Here is a 19,868-nt window from a genome sequence, read left to right as displayed (position 1 = left end):
ATTTCTGGCCTCAATCGGTCCTCCGAGTGTCAGAAACCTGGGAAGTCCTTGACTCTGCCTGCTGTGGATTAGACAGTGTGATGTGCTCACCAGATTGTGACCCAAGCCTGTTCTAGAACTAGGTCCCACCGAGGTGTGTGTCTCTGCACTGGTGGAGGGTGTGGGTGAGCACTGTGATGGTCTTCAATTAAGGTGTCATCAGATTCTTTGTGTCTTTGGGGCCTGAGTCCAGGACCTGGCTCGTGGACCCCCTCAGCTGCTTCCCAGATGTGCCTGCGAAAGCAAGGAGAGATAATTAGTGTATGGCAGGGGACTGCGGAACAGGAGAACTGACTCACAACATGGTTATCTGATGGATGTTGCACTACTGGATCCTCACTTGGTTGAGCACTGCCGACCTCACTGTCAGCACAAGAATGGTCCAGGTCGTCACTGGCCAGCTGGTTGACTCTATTTTCAAAGCCTGTGAGGACCTTGATGTCGGACGTTCCTCCATCAGTCCTCTCCCTTTTGTGTGCCAGTTTGTCCTGCATGAAGACAGATGGAGAGAGTGTAAGCAGGACGCCTGCCTGGCCAGATGAGACGGATGCCTGGCATGTGTAGGTGGTGAGTAGTGCCATGGACAGGATGAGGACACGATCTGCAGGGGCAGATGAAGGTGTGTGTGAGAGAGTGAATGGTGATGTCCCTTGAACTGGCAGTGAGTGAGATCCCTGTGGATATGTGATGGGTTTGTGAGTGTGTGAGTTGAGAGTGATGAGAAGAGTGACTTACCATGGCGGAACGGAGGAGATAATTCACCCTCTTTCAGCACTGGATAACTGTCCCTTTTTGCAGGTCGTTGGTGCTGACCACCTCCCATGCTGGATTGGTGACCTTGCTTGCTGTTCTTCGCCCAGAGTGGGGGTAGAGGACTTCATGGCAGGCCTCCACTGCGTCCAATAGGTGCCCGAGGCACCTTTTGGGGCAGCATATTCCCTCCTTTTGGCAGCCATGACTTTCCAGCAGCTTTTGATCCCTTAGAGAGTGCTAGCTCTGTGCAGATGCACCCTTTAAATATGGTGCCCAGATTACTGAAGGCCTGAGGTGATGACAGTGCGGGCAAATCAGAGGCAGCCTCTAAGCGATCCGGTGTGTTTCCCATGCATTCATTATTAATGAGGCGGGACATGCCAGGAATGGGATGATATGGCGCAAAAACCTGCCACTGCGGCCAGCGGGTAAAACGACTTTTGTCAAACCCGCCAACATACTTAGTGCAAGTCTGGGACAACTCTGCTATAGTCTACTGAATTGCTGTCTTTTTTATCACCTCTTTCTGCCTTATTTTATGTTTTGGAGCTAATTACAGGTACTCTGAAAGCAGACATTTTGTGTAGAGAAAGTGGATTCTGGACAGCACTCCCAATTCTTGATGTCACATATGGGAATTTCTTATACAGTCCTTCAAACATTTAGGATTATTTGGCAATTCAGTAGGATATGTTGTCCATTCAATTAGTTGCAATTAGTATTTTTGTTGTATCTTTCAAGTTCACATCCTGAAATTTCTATGCAGTCGTATGGTGGAATTGGCCTCACATAATGGGTGGAATCTTCTCTCTCGGGTGATGAGCTTGGAGACGGGAAGGGCATTTAATTAAGCGGGATGGTGGCGTACTTGAACACCGCTGCTCCCATCTCCACCAGAATGATGTTCTGGACGAGAAGGACCGTGGTCAACCTTCCTGCCCCTTCACCAATTGAGGCCCTTAACTGGCCCATTAATGACCATTTAACCCAGCTGCAAGCGAGCCTGTTGCCATGTGGCACACACGGCAGCTAAAACCGTGCGGCCAGCTTGTTACCTCTGGAGCGGTCACTTGATCAAAGGCACTTAGTGCCTGATCAAGTGACTGGAGATCAGGAAGGGGAGGGCCCGCTGAGAGCCACACCCCTGCCCTTGCTGCTGACACCCATGCACCCCTCTTCCCGCGACCCCCAACCTGCGAACCTCCTCCCCACATTACTTACCTGTGGCCTGGTTTGTTCTGTGATTGTGGGACTGCGGTGCCTGTCCTTCCGGCAGCAGCCATAGCCTCCCCAGTGATGCTGCTGATTGGGCAGCAGCTTTAGGTAGCCAAGACTTCCGCCCCCAGGGTCTTGATTTCAGGTGGAGGCCTGCTGCTGACTGATTGGCTTGTGGTTCAGCGTGCCTTCCCAAAAAGAGGCAGCGCGGGTCTCTCACCAGCTCTCCACCCGGAGGCAAGACCCCTGAAACCTCAACAAGATTCTGCCCATTGTGCTAAAAAAAGAGGGGATGTTTTTAACCAACCCAACTAGCAGAAACTGAGGGCAGGATTTTACACGTCGGTGAGCGGGGGCGGGGACGGCTCGCCAATGCGTAAAATGACGCGCGGTTATGTCAGGGGGAACTCTTGATGTCACCGTGCCCCATTTAAATTTTTAGGAAGGCGGGTCGTAGCAAAATCAGTTGCACACCCGCCGACCTGTCAATGGCCAATTGAGGCCATTGATAGAGTCAATTATGTAATTAAAGGAACTGCCCGTCCAACCTTGAGGTTGGCGGGCAGGCCAGGAGCCCCCAGCGCGAACTAGAAAAAGCATGAAACTTCATCCACGGGCGGTATGAGGTTTCATGTAGCTTTTAAAAAATTTTAATAAAGTTTTTGTGAAAATTATGGACTTATCCCAACTCATGGGACATGTTAGGGAAATTTTACTTTTCTGTTTTTAGGTTTTGTACTTTTGTACATTTTGAGCCAATCTCTCTGAGGCAGCACTTAGCCTCAGGGAGATGAGTGCGCTCTTTTGTGCGTATGCGTGAAAGAGCGCACTCTCGATTTTGGGATTCACCCCCCGCCCACACAGGGAGCGCAAAATGGCGCCGCACCTCCGATCAGGGGCGCCGATCGGAAACGCGCCTGTGCACGCCCGCCCTTCAACTTCCCCCCTAATGGGGGGAACATTCAGCCCTGAGTGTGTGGGATGGTAAAATTACAGAGTAACTTTTCAGCCCCCAAAAAACTGCATTCCACGTTATGGAATGGAGGTTTTAATATGTGCCCAAAATTGTTTTATGGCAAACTATCGTAGTAATGTGGGGGAATTACAGTTTTATCATTACAAAAAAAATCAGTAAATTAGTAATGTGAAAATACCAATGATTGTTTCCAAGGAAGAATATCTTACCATATATATTTCAAAACATATACAAATTACAATTTGCTGTTTGTTTGGGTTTATTTATTTATTGTGGTGATTATGTTACTTTTGTAGGTTGAAGACTTTCAGAAGTGCCTTAACTCTAGATCAATTTCTGTGGAAGATGTGCAATGGGTAATGTATTTGTTGGTGACATTTCAATATGCCTACATGTATAGCAACATTTGAATAATAATAAGTATTTTAAACAGTCGCTTGCTAGTACAGAACATGAATATTGCTGAAAAGAGAGACATATTGCTGAAGCGTTTTGTCTTGAATTCATCAGAACAAATGTAAGAATGCCAAATTTCAAACAACCACAACAATTTATACTATAGGAGAAAAGGCTGCTGATTGGCTGGCAAGTCGATTGGCTGAGGCATTGTCATGTGGACAGCAACTGGGTGGGGGCTATAGGCTCCTCAAGCTTCCTGGTATTCCAGGTAATTCAATAAAGGTGCAAGGCTTGAACATATTCCTTTTGTTTGCAGAAAATGGGTCCCTGTGAATGAATGTATGTCGCTTCTAGCAAGGGTAAATGAGCCATGTTACGAGCTCGACTGATTATCTTAAATCGGTTGTTAGTCTAGCTGTTAGCTCAGGATGTTTTAGCAGGTGCTACCCAATCACGGAATCACATCTAACAGTTGATGTTAGCAACAGTTGATGCTCCACGTGCTATAAGATTGACCTTATCAGCAACCTTGTAAATAGGACCCAGCCATTTGTTCAGGTGTCAGCTGTGGCTCAGTTCATAGCACCCTCGCCTTTGAATCAGAGGGTTGTGGGTTCATGTCCCACTCCCGGAAACCAAGAACTGTGATTGTGCTTGGAAGAGTTGCAATCTGTGACTGTTGATAACTCGAAAGAGTTGCAAGCTTGACGCAGAAATAGAGTGCATCAAAGCTCTCCTGCGGGACAATAGCTACCCTGATCAGATCATTGTTTGCAGTGTATCATGCAAACTCACAAATGGGCCAAGACCACCACCTTCAGACCGGAAAAGTGCCTGGTCTACCTTAAATTAGCTGGAAAGGCAAAGTTTCTCAAAAATTTGAACAACAGATTAAGCAAGTTGGTTCATGCTACTACAATGTAATGGCAATGCAAGTGGTATTTTCCACTAACAGGATGCTGCCATCTGTCCAAAAACACGTTCTGTCCACCACACAACTGAGCAATGTCATGCATGAGTTTCAATGCCGATACGATGTCAGGTACATAGGCTATACATCCCAAAGATTGGATGATCGAATTAAAGAGCATGTTCCTTCAGTTGTTCGTAATAGGCAAAGTACAGACCATACTCAAGCGGCCCACGCTTGCAAGATGTAAAACAAAATGTCTGCTGTTAGATGTGATTGGGGAGGAATTTCTGAACAATCCTGAGTGTGCTAATAGCTACACTAACAACCAATTTAAGATATTCAGTTAAGGTTGTATTATGGCTCATCTACCCTTGCTAGAAGAGACATTCATTCATACGCAGGGACCCATTCTCTGCAAACAAAAGAGGAATATGTTCAAGCCTTGTGCCTTTATTGAATTACCAGGGAGCTTGGGGAGCGTATAGTTCCCTGTTGCTTTCTCCATGACAACGCCTCGGCCAATCAGAGTCGACTTGCCAATCAATCAGCATCCTCTTTTCCTGTAGTATAAATTGTGATCATTTCAAATTTGGCATTCTTGTGTTTGTCCCGATGAGTGCAAGATGAAAAGCTTTGGCAACATGTCTCTCCTTTCACAGCAATAATAAATATTTTAGTAGCCACAATACAAAGACTATTTGCCAAAACTTGCTTATTGAAACAAAGTGATTTTTTAAAAAATTACTTCATTTTTCTATTCTATGTAAAATATCAGAACTGATGGGCAAGATTTTAATTCATTCAAAAACCACCCATTTACACAGAGTTAAAATCAGGTCCAATATCTTCATAAAATACACTTTACAATATTATATGAATCATAGAGATATATTATATTAACTTCTTACTGTAACAATTATAATTCAGTTATAAATATACTTTTGTTAATTTAACTTTAAATTAAAGGTAAAGTCTCTTGTTTAAAATACATTTGTTCTTAGCCATGCATACCAAAGCACATGGACAAAACAGTACTAAAATGTCTACTGATCTGCATATTATTTTAATCTGATAACATAGCAAAGGGAAACAAAGAGCTACAAGATCTGAGTTAGGGTTCACAATATTCCCAACAGCTATACACTATAATTATTGGTGGATGTGAGGATGGGAAAAAATAGCAGGACACTTTTCAGCCTTAGGATATAATCTAAAAATGTTACATAACTGGCAAATGGAAATGAGAGTTGTATTCTATATCATACATGCATTTTTAAATTGTGAATTTTCACTCAGGAATTTAAGAAGCTGAAAGATGGCCAAGACAAACTAGAAAGGAGCTACATTGAAAATAAAGATGAGCACCGCAGTCTGCAGCAACGCCACTACCTGGATAAAAATATCGCTGTTGGGGAGTTTGACCCAGATAGGTTAGAGTTAATAAAATGGGATTTGACATTTGTGACAAGATTCACATTTATGCTTCTTTTAATAGGTTAAATATGATTTTGACAACATTTTGGTATCATTGTAAATATTGTGATTATGATTTATTTTGTTGGGAAGGAACGTCAACTCCAAGTTTATTTAAATAACAAATTTTGAATCAGTGGATGTTATAAAATTTTACTTTAATTATTCATTTATGGCCACGGCCTAATCCTAATTGCCCTTGAGAAATTGTGGCCAGGCCTTCTTAAACGGCTGAAGTCTGTGTAGGGAGTTCCAAGATTAAGACCCAGTGACGGTGAAGAAACAGCAATATGTTTCTAAGTCAGGATGGTTTGTGACTGAAGAACATAAGAAATAGGAGCAAGAGTAGGCTATACTGGCCCTCAAGCCTGCTTTGCCATTCAGTAAGGTCATGGCTGATCTTCTATATCAATTGCACTTCTATGTCCTATCACCTTAACCCTTGATTCCCTTAGTGCCCAAAAATCTGTCGATCGTTTTGAATATACTAACTGACTGAGCATCTGTAGCCATCTGGGGTTGAGAATTCCAAAGATTCACAATCCTCTGAGTGAAGAAATTTCTCATCATCTCAGCCCTAAATAGCCAACCCTTTACCCTGATACTATGACCCTTAATTCTAGAATCGCCAGCCAGGGGAAATGGGCTCAAAGCAAGCTTGGCAAGAATTTTATATGTTTCAATGAGATCACCTCTCATTCTTCTACATTCCTGAGAATATAGGCCCATTCTACTCATGCTCTACTCAAGGGCAGCCCTTCCATCTAAAGAATCAATCTAGCATACCCTTGTTCTACCCCCTCTAAAGCAAGTATATCCTTCATTAGGTGATTTTGTTCTCACTAAATACCCAAGTATTTAGGGATGGGGGAGTGTATTGCTCAGCTCCAAAAGTCAGTCCCAAATGCTCCGACCTTTAAAAGGCTTGTTGCGCACCACTGAGAGCAGCCTAAACATGCTGAGGGTCAGATTTTCACTCCTCAGTGAAAAGTAAGTAACACCCTTGAGAACTGCCGGCCAATAAGACCGCCAGCACCAGCAGCGCCAGAACTCTGTAGTGGGTGCTGCTGGGACTGTAAGGAGATCGTCGATGGCGTCCGGACCCAGGTAAGTCCTGCGCTTTTAAGGCAGGAAGGGATCCAGCACCCTAGGGAGGGGGACAAGTGGGGTGGTTGGGCAGGTAGATTTTTGAGGTCAGTTGGGGAGGAACAAATGGGGGAAACATCTTGTGGGGGTGGGGGTGCCAGCAGTCTGCACAGGATACCCCCCAAATGATGTGCCCCCCTTCTCACCTTTTCAACAAAGTTAGGAAAAAAGAAGGGGCTTCTCAGTCTCACCCACCTGCCACTGCCCAGCATTTTGTGGCAGTGGAGGCAGATTGAGTGCCTTAAGTAGGCAATAATTAAGTCCCTCAATAGGCCTAAGGGCATGCGGGCTAGTGGGCACCTTACCCCCCCCCCCCCATCCCCCGGTATTATGGGGAATGAGTTGGGGGGTGAGCAGGACAGCGGTGGACTGGCCATCCAACATATTTCACATGCCATCCTCCCTACCCTCCACTGCCAAAAACATGCCCAGCAGCGGGCTGTAAGATCTAGCCAATGAGTTCAAATCCAGACCATTCTGATACTGTTGAAAGTCTCTTGTAAAGTTTCTATATGAACGTCATGATCCGGAACCTAATAAATTGAGCAGCATAAAACTAAGTCCAAATGATGACTGATGAGAAAAACATCACACTGATGTAGTAGAGGGTACTTGTCTGAAGGTGGGGCTGAAGGATAGTGTTAGAACAAAATAGAGTGAGTTTTCCTTTTACATTTAACCGTCCTGGAGATGCTGGATGTGCTTGATGTTAGCACTAGGTGCTAAAAGTTGTAAAATGTACCATTCCTCAAAGCTATTATTTTTCCAGTGATGAGCAGAAAATTCACAGTTTAAAAATAAATCCCGTTTTCTTTGCAGGGAAATTGAAGGAGAAATATTTAGAATAGGAATGCAACTGGAAAACATAAAAGAGAAAATTGATGACAACATTTGCAGTCAGTCAAGCCCAAACAATTCTACCTTCATGTCTACTTCACTCTCCACCCATGAGGTAAATAGTGCATTATTAAACCTCTTGAAGTATTAAACCTTTAGAAAATGAGGTAGTAGAGTACTCAAATTCAAAAACTGGGCTGGATTTTACCAACTCTTTAGGGATGGGTGGGAGGTGGGGAGACATAAGATGGCGAGGGAGGGGGTGAAGTGCTCGTTGCCTTCCCGCTACCATTGCATTTTGCTAGCAGCAGGGAATGTGGAGTAGGGCCTTCCACCCAGAGGCAAATGTGTCGCTTAAGAGGCCAATTAAGGGCCACTTCAAAGCAGCAGCTGCATTTTACTGGCAGCACGTGGGCTCTCTCTTGCATTGCTTGGCGCGAAAACCAGACCCACAGCATCGAAACGAGAGGCAATGTCCGCTGTTAGAAACATGAAAAGGCCCAGTAGAAATATTTCAGCAGCGACTCCAAGATTAATTTGTTATAGATGTGGAAGTAACCACAGACCGAACACCTGTAAATTCAAGGAGGCAGAATTATATTTCTGCCATAAGAAAGGTCATATAGTAAGGCAATGCAAGGCAAAGTCGAAACAGCCTATAAAGCAGCAAACCAATATGGTCTTATAGACAACTAATGAATGAACCCAGAACCTAAGAAGCTGGTGAAGGACCCAGAACCTGAAAACTAAAGGAACCTGACCTGACTGAAGTGCGCCTGAACTGAAGACACAGCTGGAGATCACCTAATCAGTAAGGGAATCAAGGGTTATGGGGGGAAAAGGCAGGAAAGTGGAGTTGAGGATTTTCAGATCAGCCATGATCTCATTGAATGGCAGAGCAGACTCGAAGGGCCCAATGGTCTACTTCTGCTCCTACATCTTATGCTTGAATTTAAAAATACAGCTGAACCTGAAGCTGCTGACACTGACATCTATTCCCTGTGTAACGTAACCGCTGTAAAAACCAAACCTATCATTGTCACAATCCAAGTTAATGGGAAGCCATTAATAATGGAGCTGGGTACGGGAGCCTCAACTACAGTGGTAGGAGAGCATACATTCAAGTACCTTAATGAAGATAACCAGCCACTAAACCTGGAGCAGACAACAGCTGAATTAAAGACATACACTGGAGATTCTATTCAGGTAAAAGGCATTGCCGCAGTACCAATGTCTTATAAGCAACAGACAGCCCAGCTGCCAGTGATAACAGCGAAAGGAGAAGGACCTAGTGTTCTAGGCTGAGACTGGTTACAGAAATCAAGCTTGACTGGTCTGAGATTTTTCTCCTGAAAACAGGAAGAGTTGCTGAACTGTTAAGGAAATACGACAGTGTATTTCGGGATGAATTAGGGAAGATAAAAGGCTTGCAAGCAAAAATATATGTGGATCCTCAAGCAACACCACGTTTCTTTAAGACCAGACCTGTGCCTTATGCATTGAAGGAGAAGGTGGATGCAGAACTGTGCCGGTTAGAAAAGCTAGGCATCATCCAACTCATTCAATTCTCGGAATGGGCAGCGCCCAAAGTTCCTGTGGTTAAGCCTGACCAAATCATATGCATTTGTGGGGACTATAAATTGACCGTAAACAAGGCAGCAAAACTAGATAAGTACTCCATTTCAAGGATAGACGACTTATGTGCAAAGTGGGCCGGAGGTAAATCCTATTCAAAATTGGATATGAGCCATGCCTACCAACAATTAGAACTGGATAGCACATCGAGAGAATACGTGACAATTAACACACACAAGGGTCTTTATCAGTACATTCGCCTACCCTTTGAAGTATCGTCTGCATGTGCTGTCATCCAAAGAACAATGGAGAGTCTTTTGCTATACTTCCCTGAGCGGTAGTTTACTTAGATGATGATCTGATTACAGGGTCAACTGAGACTGAACACTTGGCCAACCTGGGGGAGCTGCTAAGAAGGCTCATGGAAGCCGGCGTATGATTAAAGAAGGAAATTGCACATTTCAAGTGCCAGAAGTTACATACCTTGGTCACAGGGTGGACGGCATGGGTTTGCATCCAGTAGAAGAGAAAATTCAGGCAATAAAAGATGCACCCTCACCATCCAATGTAACCGAATTCAAATCTTTCCTGGGTATGCTCAACTACTATAGCTGTTTCTTGCCTAACTTATCAACTGTGTTGGCATCATTGCACATGTTGTTATAAAAGAATCACCATTGGTCATAGAATTCACAACAGGAAGAAACCCTTGTGAAAGTAAAGAAACTGTTGCATTCATCGTGTTTATTGGTAGACTATGATCCATGGAAAGAATTGGTATTAACATGTGATGCCTCCTCATGGTGTAGGAGCCGTGTTATCGCATAGAATGGAAAATGGATCAGAAAGGTCCATTGGCTACATCTCGAGAACCCGCTTCACAGCTGAGAAAGGTTACTCCCAGCTAGAAAAGTTTAGAGGGAAAGATAGAGAGGAATCAGAGTAATCAAAAATTGAATCATGATATTCACAGCAAAGCTCACACATTCCGTGTAGGTGACATAGTATTTGTGCGAAATTTCAGAAGTGGACCTTGTTGGGTTCCTGGAACCATTGTCTCAGAGACTGGTCCCTTACCCTTCCAAGTGGAAGATAGAATTGTTCATAAACATGGGGACCATATTCGTGATAGAGAAACATTCCAACAACCAACTATTCCGCCTGTAATTAACGTCGAACCATCAATTCCTGAGGTGACAGATTGACCTAGAAGAGACATGCCCAATGTCTCCGTAGAGTTGCCAAACCCAGAACTGCCACTTTATAATGATGTGTCTCGTGCTGCAGTTCCTGATCATGTCGATCCTGTTGAGGAATCTCAAGTGGTAGAGCTACACCACTCTAGCCATATAAGGAGAGCACCTCAGACTAAATATTTAATCACCTGAAGTGGTATATATGTATATGTTGTTGGATATTCAAATGTTCCCTGTAAGTAGAAACTATGAAAAAACTAAAGCGGGAGGAAATGTAGTAACTGAAGGTATAGCCTCTCCTGTTGTCTATCAGGGGTCACGTGATGTTCTTGGCGGATCCGACCCAATGATCCCTAAGCACGGGCAATCCTGGGAGGTGGGGGGGGGTCTTCCTGATGAGAGTCCTGATCAAGCATGTAGCACTGTAAAGCTCTCTGTAATAAAGTTTATCTGTGTCTTGAAACCTGTCTGCTCCGTCAAGTCATTACACGTAGTAAACCCTGGTTCTCTCCATGTGAGCTCAGTGTGGGGGCCCTCCTAATTGAGCATTCTATGGCCCACGGAGTAGACCCCTGTTGGCAGTGCCTGCCCTCACGACAACAACCACCCTTACCACAACAACTGCTCCTCTCCCCATCGTAGGGGCCTGCCTGTCATTGCTGTGTCTCTCAGCTGGGTGCAGTCCCAGCAGTGGCCACCTGTGGTGCTGATGGGACTGAAACTGCAGGCCCCCTGATTGGTCAGAAGCTGTTAGAAGCAGACTGTTTTGGTAATCTGAGGTGCAATACACCTTTAAGAGAATGTGAGCAGATTGACCACATGACTGTACGACCCAATAGCTGTGTAGAGCGCGCTACCGTGTTAATGTTAGCCTAGAGTAGAATCTGGTTGGAGAAGCGCACATCATGTTAGTGCCCTGTTGTCTGTGTAAATAACTGGCATGTGCTTCACATTATATTGGTCTCTACATCTGCAGTATATTGTTATCAACTCACCTGCCAACAGATGGGTGTGCAACCGGTTCACAAGCAAAGCGACCCCACAGTAGAATATAACAACTGGCGACAAGGAAAAACACGACTAGTCAACGACACCAAGGACAGCTGCGAAAACTCAACTGATGTGAATCAGTCGTGCCTTCTTGCAAGCCAATTGTAGGTATAGCCCTCACCATAGTCGCCGAAGTATGCCATAATTTGGCCGCATCGAACCGTTTGATCAGACCACTGATGACTGGTCACACTATATTGAATGTCGTGCATTTTTCTTTTTGGTCAACAACATATCGGGGGAGGAGAAGAGGCGGGCGATCCTCTTATCAACAAATGGCAGTAAAACATATGGCCTAATTTGCAGTCTTATAGCACCCAATGCCCCAGATACCAAGGGCTTTGATGAGTTGGTGAATCTTGTGAAAAGCCACTTTCAGTCAAAACCCTCGGTAACAACGCAGCATTTTAAATTCAATTCGAGGTGTTGCCCCCCTGGAGAGGCAGTCACTTGCTATGTATCAGCCTTAAAACAACTGACAGAGCACTGTGAGTTCGGAACGTCAATTAATGACATGTTAAGAGACTGATTAGTTTGTGGGATTAACGAAGACACTATTCAAAAAAGATTGTTGTTGGAAACAAATTTAGACTTCAGCAAGGCGCTGGAGTTGGCGCTCACAGTGGAAGGCACAGTCATGGATTCAGAAGCAATCAAGGGAGCACAGAATTACGCCGTCCTTCATGTCAGGAGGGAGACACTGTTTAGAAATAGCATGAAAGCGCAGGGCTCCGCAGAAAGGTGGGAAACAGCCACCATTAACAGACCAGAAAAAGCACTGTTTTAATGGATAAAACCCATATTAATAATGGCAGAAATGGACCCAGACAGCCTGCAAACAAATGACAATTTAAAGGAACCAGTATGCCTACTGCCATCGCAATGGGCACATTATGCGATATTGCAAAGACAGATTGAGACAAAATTTCAAACAAAAAGGCAGAAATTGTGAAATTCATATAATGGAGCAACCTGAAGAAACAGAGTCAGACACTTACCCGCTACACAACTTAAAAATGGGTAAAGCAGAGCCAACCTACGTGACAGTAGAAGTCAACAGAAAACCCATCCGAATGGAGGTGGATACAGGGGCATCCACAACAGTAATAGGGAAACACATGTTTAAGTATCTGAATGAAGGAAGTTGCTCACTAGAGCTGGAAAATTCAGGTTCAAAATTAAAGACGTATACTGGCGAAGACATACGAGTAAGAGGTATATGCAAGGTTCCAGTCCATATAGAAGCCAGTCTGTTAATCTACCCCTAATCGTGATAGATGGCAGAGGACTGAGTCTCCTTGGAAGAAACTGGTTAAGAGAGATCAATCTTGAGAGATTACTGAGATCTCAATCAGAAGCAGTAAGTGTGGCTGTTTGGAAAAAGGAGCATGTAAAGACTCAATAAAAGGAACTCGTAGAGCTAATGCTTCAGGACAAGAGTTCAAGTTGAAGTCAGTAACCTCCAAAAAGAAAAAGACAAACTGCTGAAGGACTTTCGCATATTGCAAGATTCTCTCATATCCCAATTTGTACCACTAAAAAGGTATGAGGAAGAACAGGAAGAATTCAGCACATCTCTGGCTGAGATGAAGAATCAATTAGCTGAGAAAGCACAACAATACTTAATTCCCAAGGAAGGAATTAAAATATAAAAAAGAACTGGAAGAGCTGAAGAATCAGCTACGTGGAAGCCAAGAAGTTTTAAAAATAGAGATCCCTGAGTTTTCAAAGGAGCTGACAGATGAGGAATTGCTGGAAGACTCAACCACTGTGTTCACTCAAGTTGAGCTCATCTTTCAGCCTAGTCTGGCCAATAGGGAAATTGAAAAGAAAGCCGAGATTAAAGTCAGCGCTGCCAAGAAGAAAACCCATCAAAGGAAGACACATAGAAAGAAAAAGCGGAATTACTAACAAGACCCCGAAAACGTTTTTACACGATAGGCAGCTGATTATTCTGTGTTAAATTTAGCCTTGCCCAACATCCTGATTCTCAGAACGTGCCTGACAGTTGCCCTTCATATTGTTGAACTAGGAGGGGAGGTGCAGCAGGTGTGCATGCGATGGGCCCAAAAGAATGTGAAAACATTCCTGTTGGAGTCAACACCACAGGTAGAAGGAACTCCCCTTGCTTTGAAAGTACCTGTAGGATCCGTTGAGCCTGAAAGAGTCGAAGAGGCAAACTTACAGTTTCCTACTGGGGAGCCTAATGGACAGATAGTTCCTGAGAGGGAGGCCTCAGATAAACCAGTCGAAGTCATAGAACTATAATGGCAGAGGCGTTTGAAAAAGCCTCCCGAGAGACTGATTTTATAAATAGTTTATTTATATAAATAGTTAATATAATGTAAATTGTACTTTCAAGTAAAGGAGGAGGGATGTGGTAATCTGAGGTGCAATACACCTTTCAGAGAATGTGAGCAGACTGACCACGTGACTGTACGACCCAATAGCTGTGTAGCACGGGCTACAATGTTAACGTTAGTCTAGAGTAGGGTCTGGCTGGAGAAGCACACATCATGTTAGTGCTCTGTTGTCTGTGTTAATAAATAGCATGTGCTTCACCTCATATCGGTCTCTGTGTCTGCAGTATATTGTTATCAACTCACCCATCAACAATAAGTGTGCAACCGGTTCGCAAGCAAAGCGACCCCACAGTAGAACATAACAACTGTCATCCCTTAAAGGGATAGGTGTCCCAAAGGCAGCTAATTAGAAGCATAATGGACCTAAAATGCAGCCGGAGCTCCCCCAAACAGCTGAGGCAGGTTTACCTATCATCGGATCCACTGCCGCCCTGTCAAAATCCAACCAACTGTCCCAATTGTGACCTCCAGAATGATCTATATAAGTTGGAGTAACTTATAATCAAACAGTTCTTGTGATCCATCATATTATTTATTTGAAGCAAACTGGCTTGGTATTGTAATGTGAGTGTTAATTAGTTATTAAAGTTATTAAAGAGCTGATATAAACTGGTCCCCACATTTCAATATTAGAATGAATGCCAGAAAGACTTGTAGATTTGTGTTACAGTTGTATTTCATTCTTAATTCAGAATACTGCATTTAAAATGCCATTTTCTATGCAAATGATCAGCCTTGTTATTATTTCTCTTGTATTGAAGAGCACTATGGCTGCCATTATTCAGGAGGGACTAAGGGTGGGTCTAACAACACAGGAAAGTTTTCAAAGGGAGGTGATGCCAGAGGAGAACAGTAAATCACCCTTACTAGAGGACAGATACAATCACATCCCAGAGAGGTAAGTATTTGTTGATTATTTTTTGAAGTGCAAAATTTCATTTATTAGAGAACCAGTGTCATTCATTAAAAAAATAGGTTAAGCAGAAGAAATCCTTTTAAAATGGAAAAGGAAAGCACCCTAATAAAGTCACATCTGTGAAACAGTTAACTGATAATGAAGTTGGTCTTTCAGGTACATGAGATAAAACTGATATAATTAAATTTCCATAGAGATTGTTGGCTGGCTGCATTATTTTATTAAGCCTCTGTCTCCCACCTCTCCACAGTTCATATGCAGTTCAATTTCTTGACAGAGACCTGAACAAATGTTCCAAGATTCCAGCACAAATAGTAGATTTCTTAGTGCCTGAAGGCAAAATAACCAGTCATTATTGGATGCCTTTAGTATGTATCTACACAATAGGAGGTGAAGGTTGTAGATCAATCTCAGAACTAATAGAAAGTGTCAATGAAAACCAAATAGAACAAGATCCTCAATCACTTGAAGTATGAGTAAAATGTCCTGCCTCAAATTTGCAAATTAATAGTTTTAGGATGCATTTATATGTTTGCAAAAGAACAAAAATGTCATATTTACAGAGTAAATGTTTAAGCAGAATACTGCAGATGCTGCAAATGTGATATAAAATTAGAAAATGCTGGAAATGCTCAGCAAATCTGGCAGATCTGTGGAGAGAGGAACATAGTTAACATTTTAGGTCTGTAACCTTTCATCAGAGCTGAAAGGCCACAGACCTGAAACGTTAACTCTGTACCTCTCTCTCAGAGATGCTTGCAGACCTGCTGAGTGTTTCCAGCATTTTCTGATTTTATTTACACATCCTACTTTGACTCAATGAAAAGTTAGTTTTCATTTATTGTATTTTTATTCTGTATCCTTTTGAAATTATCCTTTATTGGTAATACCAACCCTAATTTGGAGAAGTAAGAGTTTAGATTCCAACTTGACACTGTTTCTGGACCACTGATGAGCTAGAAAATACAATTATTTACTGCATGAAACTGGATGAAAGTTAAAATGTGATATTTACAACTTAAGAAAAGTAGCTGAAAGTAGAAGGATGCAGGAGCACTGATTTTAAAAGTACCATTATATCCTCATGTCCTGAATAGAAAATTGTACTGGTTCCTTCTGGCCCTGCAGCCACAATGTATAAAAACATTGGCTGGGATTTTCTGGCCTCTGTCCACTGCTGGGATCTTCTGGTCCTGCTGAAAGTCAATGGACTTTTAGCTGGCCCATTGCATTCCCCATGATGGGTCCCACCATGGCAGGGCCATTGTCACAATTGAACAATATTTGAAGAGACCACTTTTAGAAGCAATTAATTCTGTTAGTTTTGCTGAATATCTAAGTGCTCTAAAAATCCTGTTCATTAATCTTTCCTGGTCTGTTACAGACAAACCCCTACAGTACCAACAAAAGCACCTTCAACCCTGATGGAGAATAATCTTCATTCTTCTGATAATCCATCTGACTCGCTCATGAATGAGACATTAGGATTGCACAGCACTTCATTCCAGGGACAGGAATCATTGAATGAACTTAAGGTGTGCATGTCATAGAATGCTATTTTTGCATCACAAAAGTGTAAATTCAGGAATTTTGTGGTCCCAATGGGGAACCTCACTCAAAGGCATTATAGGTCAGAGATAATACTATGGTACCTAGTGACCAGTGTAAGGGAGGCCACTTGCAGTGTGGTAATGCAGAATTTACCTTAGAATCTAATGATGATTTCAGGAAGAGTTAGATCCTCTAAAGCAATACTGTCCTATAGAATTTTGATGTTTGCTAAACTCGTGGCAGTAAGATCACTATATTCGCTGAATGAGACAAAATATATGCAATATTAATAAAACAAATGCACAGTCTTTTAAAAATAGGTTTGAGGTTTTAAATTGTCAGCAACCAAGACCGATACACACTTTGCCAGAGCCAGGAGAACAGCTTCAAAAGGGTTTTAACAATTGGATTGTCCTGCAAAGCAAGCCTGCTGTATACATTCTATACACTCTCAAAGGGTGGTGACAATCTGTTAACTAAAGTGTTGTGTTTCTCACAGTGTGCTCTAGTTTATTTTAAAAAACAAGTTTCTTCAGGAATAAAATGTTTTACTATTTTATCAGAATTGATATATTAGGAGGTTAAGGAAGGGAAAAGAATCAACAGATCTTTACGTATTGGCTTCTGTGCTCTGACTCTTTCTTTGCATAACGTCTGTTGCCTGCCATTTCCAAACACAGCATCAGGACATTTAATATACCTTTGGCTCATGGCCACCTTCCTGTACTCCTTTTATGCCACTTCCTACAAGGCTGAACATGTTTGGATTTTGCTGTACTGTCCCAGCTTACCAAAATTGGCAGCTATGCAGCGCTGTTCATCACTCACACGCCTCAGCTGTTTGGTGAAAACCGCCAACTACCAGCTAAACAAAACTAAGTTCCTCATTGTGACAAGATTCCCCAAGAAAATTTCGAGAACCATTGGACCTCTGTCCTTCCAAAGGCTGCCTTGCTTTCACGGTGCTTCACAGAGTGGTCCCACAGATCTAAATGTATAGTAATTTAGAGGCACCCAGAGAGAACAGGAATATAGAAGGTAACAAAATATTTTTCTTGTTTCATTGAACATGTGACCCTTCAGCTTCCAGGTCACTAGAAAGCTGATAACTGAACTTCATTCCAGTAAAAATGATCACAGTCTGACTGATATGTGACACCTGTATAACAGCAATATGGTTGACCCTTGCTCAATTAGAGGCGAACAACAAATTGCGGTCTAGGAAGTGAAACCCTTAGTCGTATTTGCTGCTGTAACTTCTAACACAACTCAGTATCGTGTGGCTCTAAAAATCAACAGCATGAATTTGCCACACATCAGTGGCTGATTTGCAGCATGTGGCGAGTGGTAAGTGTATTGGACAACACTGCTCCAATGTTTATGTGTTAACTATTCTAGGCATCTTCATTTTCTCAGGATGTTGCTAAAAGGACCTTTGGAAAGCAATATTGCCTTGTAAAGCAACCATCTCAGACAGGACATCAGAGGCACAAAGCGCACAAAAGTTTGTGAATTCTAGGGTATGCAACACATGTAAATTATTAAACAAAAACAGAAAATGCTGGAAACAGCAGATGAGGAAAGGTGAAGAGAATAGACAAGTTAACATTTCAGGCATAGCGTCTTCAGCTGAAATGGAACATAGTACAGATGGACAACATTTAAATGGAAGATATTACAGCTTAGCAATCATAATATGATTGAATTTTACATTCAGTTTGAAGGAGAGAAGAATGGGTCCAAGACTAGTATTTTAAACTAATTATAAGGGCAATTATGAAGGCACGAAAGCAAAGCTAGCTAACGTGAACTGGCAAATTAGGTTAAGGGATATGTCAATAGAAATGCAGTGGCAGACATTCAAGGGGATATTTCAGAATACACAGAATAGAAACATTGCAACGCGAAAGAAAAATTCCAAGGGGAGGACCAACCATCTGTGATGAACTAAAAAGTTAAAAATAGTATCAAACTTAAAGAAAAAGCATATAATTGCACAAAGATGGGTGGCAGGTCAGAAGATTTGACAGAATATAAAAAACAGCAAAGATTGACTAAAAGATTGATAAGGATGGAAAAATTAGAATACGAGAGAAACTAGCTAGAAATATAAAGACAGATAGTAAGAGTTTATGTAGGTATTTTAAAAAGGAAAAGAGTTAACAAAGTGAGCATTGATCCTATGGAAAGTGAGTCTGGGGAATTAATAATGGAAAACAAGGAGGAGGCAGATGAATTGAACAAGTATTTTGAATTGGTCTTTACTATAGAGGATACAAGTAACATCCCAGAAATAGCTGTAAATCAGGAAATGGAAGAGAGGGAGGAACTCAAGAAAATTACAATCACCAGGGAAGTGGTACTGAGCAAATTTTTGGAACTTTGGGCTAACAAGTCCCCGGGTCCTGATGGACTTCATCCCAGGGTCTTAAAAGAAGTGGCTAGTGAGATAGCTGTGTTGGTTTTAATTTTCCAAAATTCTCTAGAATCAGGGAAGGTCCCATTAGATTGGAAAATAGCAAATGTAACTCCTTTATTACAGTAAGGAGACAAAAAGGGAAGGAGGCAGAAAGCAGGGAAACCACAAGCTAGTTAGCTTAACAACTGTCATAGGGAAAATGTTAGAAGCTATTATTAAAGACATTGTAGCAGGGCACTTAGAAAAATTCAAGGTAATCAGGCAGAGTCAACATGGTTTTTTGAGTGGGAAATCATGTTTTACCAATTTATTGGAGTTCTTTGAAGAAGTAACAGGTCCTATGGATAAAGGGGAACCAGTGGATGTATTGTACTTAAGATTTCCAGAAGGCATTTGATAAAGTGCCACATCAAAGGTTATTGCGGAAAATTAAAGCTCATGGTGTAGGGGGTAACATATTGGCATGGATAGAAGATTGGCTGGCTAACAGGAGGTAGAGAGTAGGCATAAATGGGCTATTTTCTGGATGGCAAGATGTAATGAGTGGTATGCCACAGGGATCAGTGCTGGGGCCTCAATGTTTTACAACTTATGTTATTGACTTGGATGAAGGGACCAAAGGTATGGTTGCTAAATTTGCTGATGACACAAAGATAGGTAGGAAAGTAAGTTGTGAAGAGGACATAAGGATCCATCAAAGGGATATAGATAGGTTAAATGAGTGGGGAAAAGATTTGGCCATGGAGTATAATGTGGGAAAATGTGAAGTTGCCCATTTTGGCAGGAAGAATAAAAAAGAAGCATATTATCTAAATGGTGAGAGATTGCAGAGCTCTGAGATGCAGAGGGATTTGGGTGTCCTAGTGCATGAATTGCAAAAGGTTGGTATGCAGGTACAGCAAACAATTAGGAAAGCTAATAGAATGTTATCATTTATTGTGATTGGGGAGGTTATGCTTTAATAATACAGGTCATTGGTGAGACTACATCTGGAGTACTGTGTAGAACATTGGCCTCCTTAGTTAAGGAAGGATGTAAATGCATTGG

The 19,868-nt window shown here is 42.4% G+C and overlaps 1 protein-coding gene across 1 annotated transcript in view; it reads left to right on the top strand.

The window, feature by feature from the left end:
* Positions 1-19,868, top strand: part of aknad1 (AKNA domain containing 1) — a 61,775-nt gene that overhangs the window by 26,867 nt on the left and 15,040 nt on the right. The window contains exons 7-11 of the mRNA XM_078561798.1: positions 3,280-3,339; positions 5,592-5,725; positions 7,734-7,866; positions 14,697-14,833; positions 16,236-16,386. Of these exons, the coding sequence (XP_078417924.1) occupies positions 3,280-3,339; positions 5,592-5,725; positions 7,734-7,866; positions 14,697-14,833; positions 16,236-16,386 (615 nt within the window). The remainder of the gene's footprint in view (positions 1-3,279; positions 3,340-5,591; positions 5,726-7,733; positions 7,867-14,696; positions 14,834-16,235; positions 16,387-19,868) is intronic.

This window comes from Cetorhinus maximus, chromosome 17 (genome assembly GCF_964194155.1).
Source record: "Cetorhinus maximus chromosome 17, sCetMax3.hap1.1, whole genome shotgun sequence".
Lineage (NCBI taxonomy): Eukaryota > Metazoa > Chordata > Chondrichthyes > Lamniformes > Cetorhinidae > Cetorhinus > Cetorhinus maximus.
The sequence above is the reverse complement of the archived record's forward strand: the minus strand, read 5'-3'. Positions and strand labels throughout refer to the sequence as shown.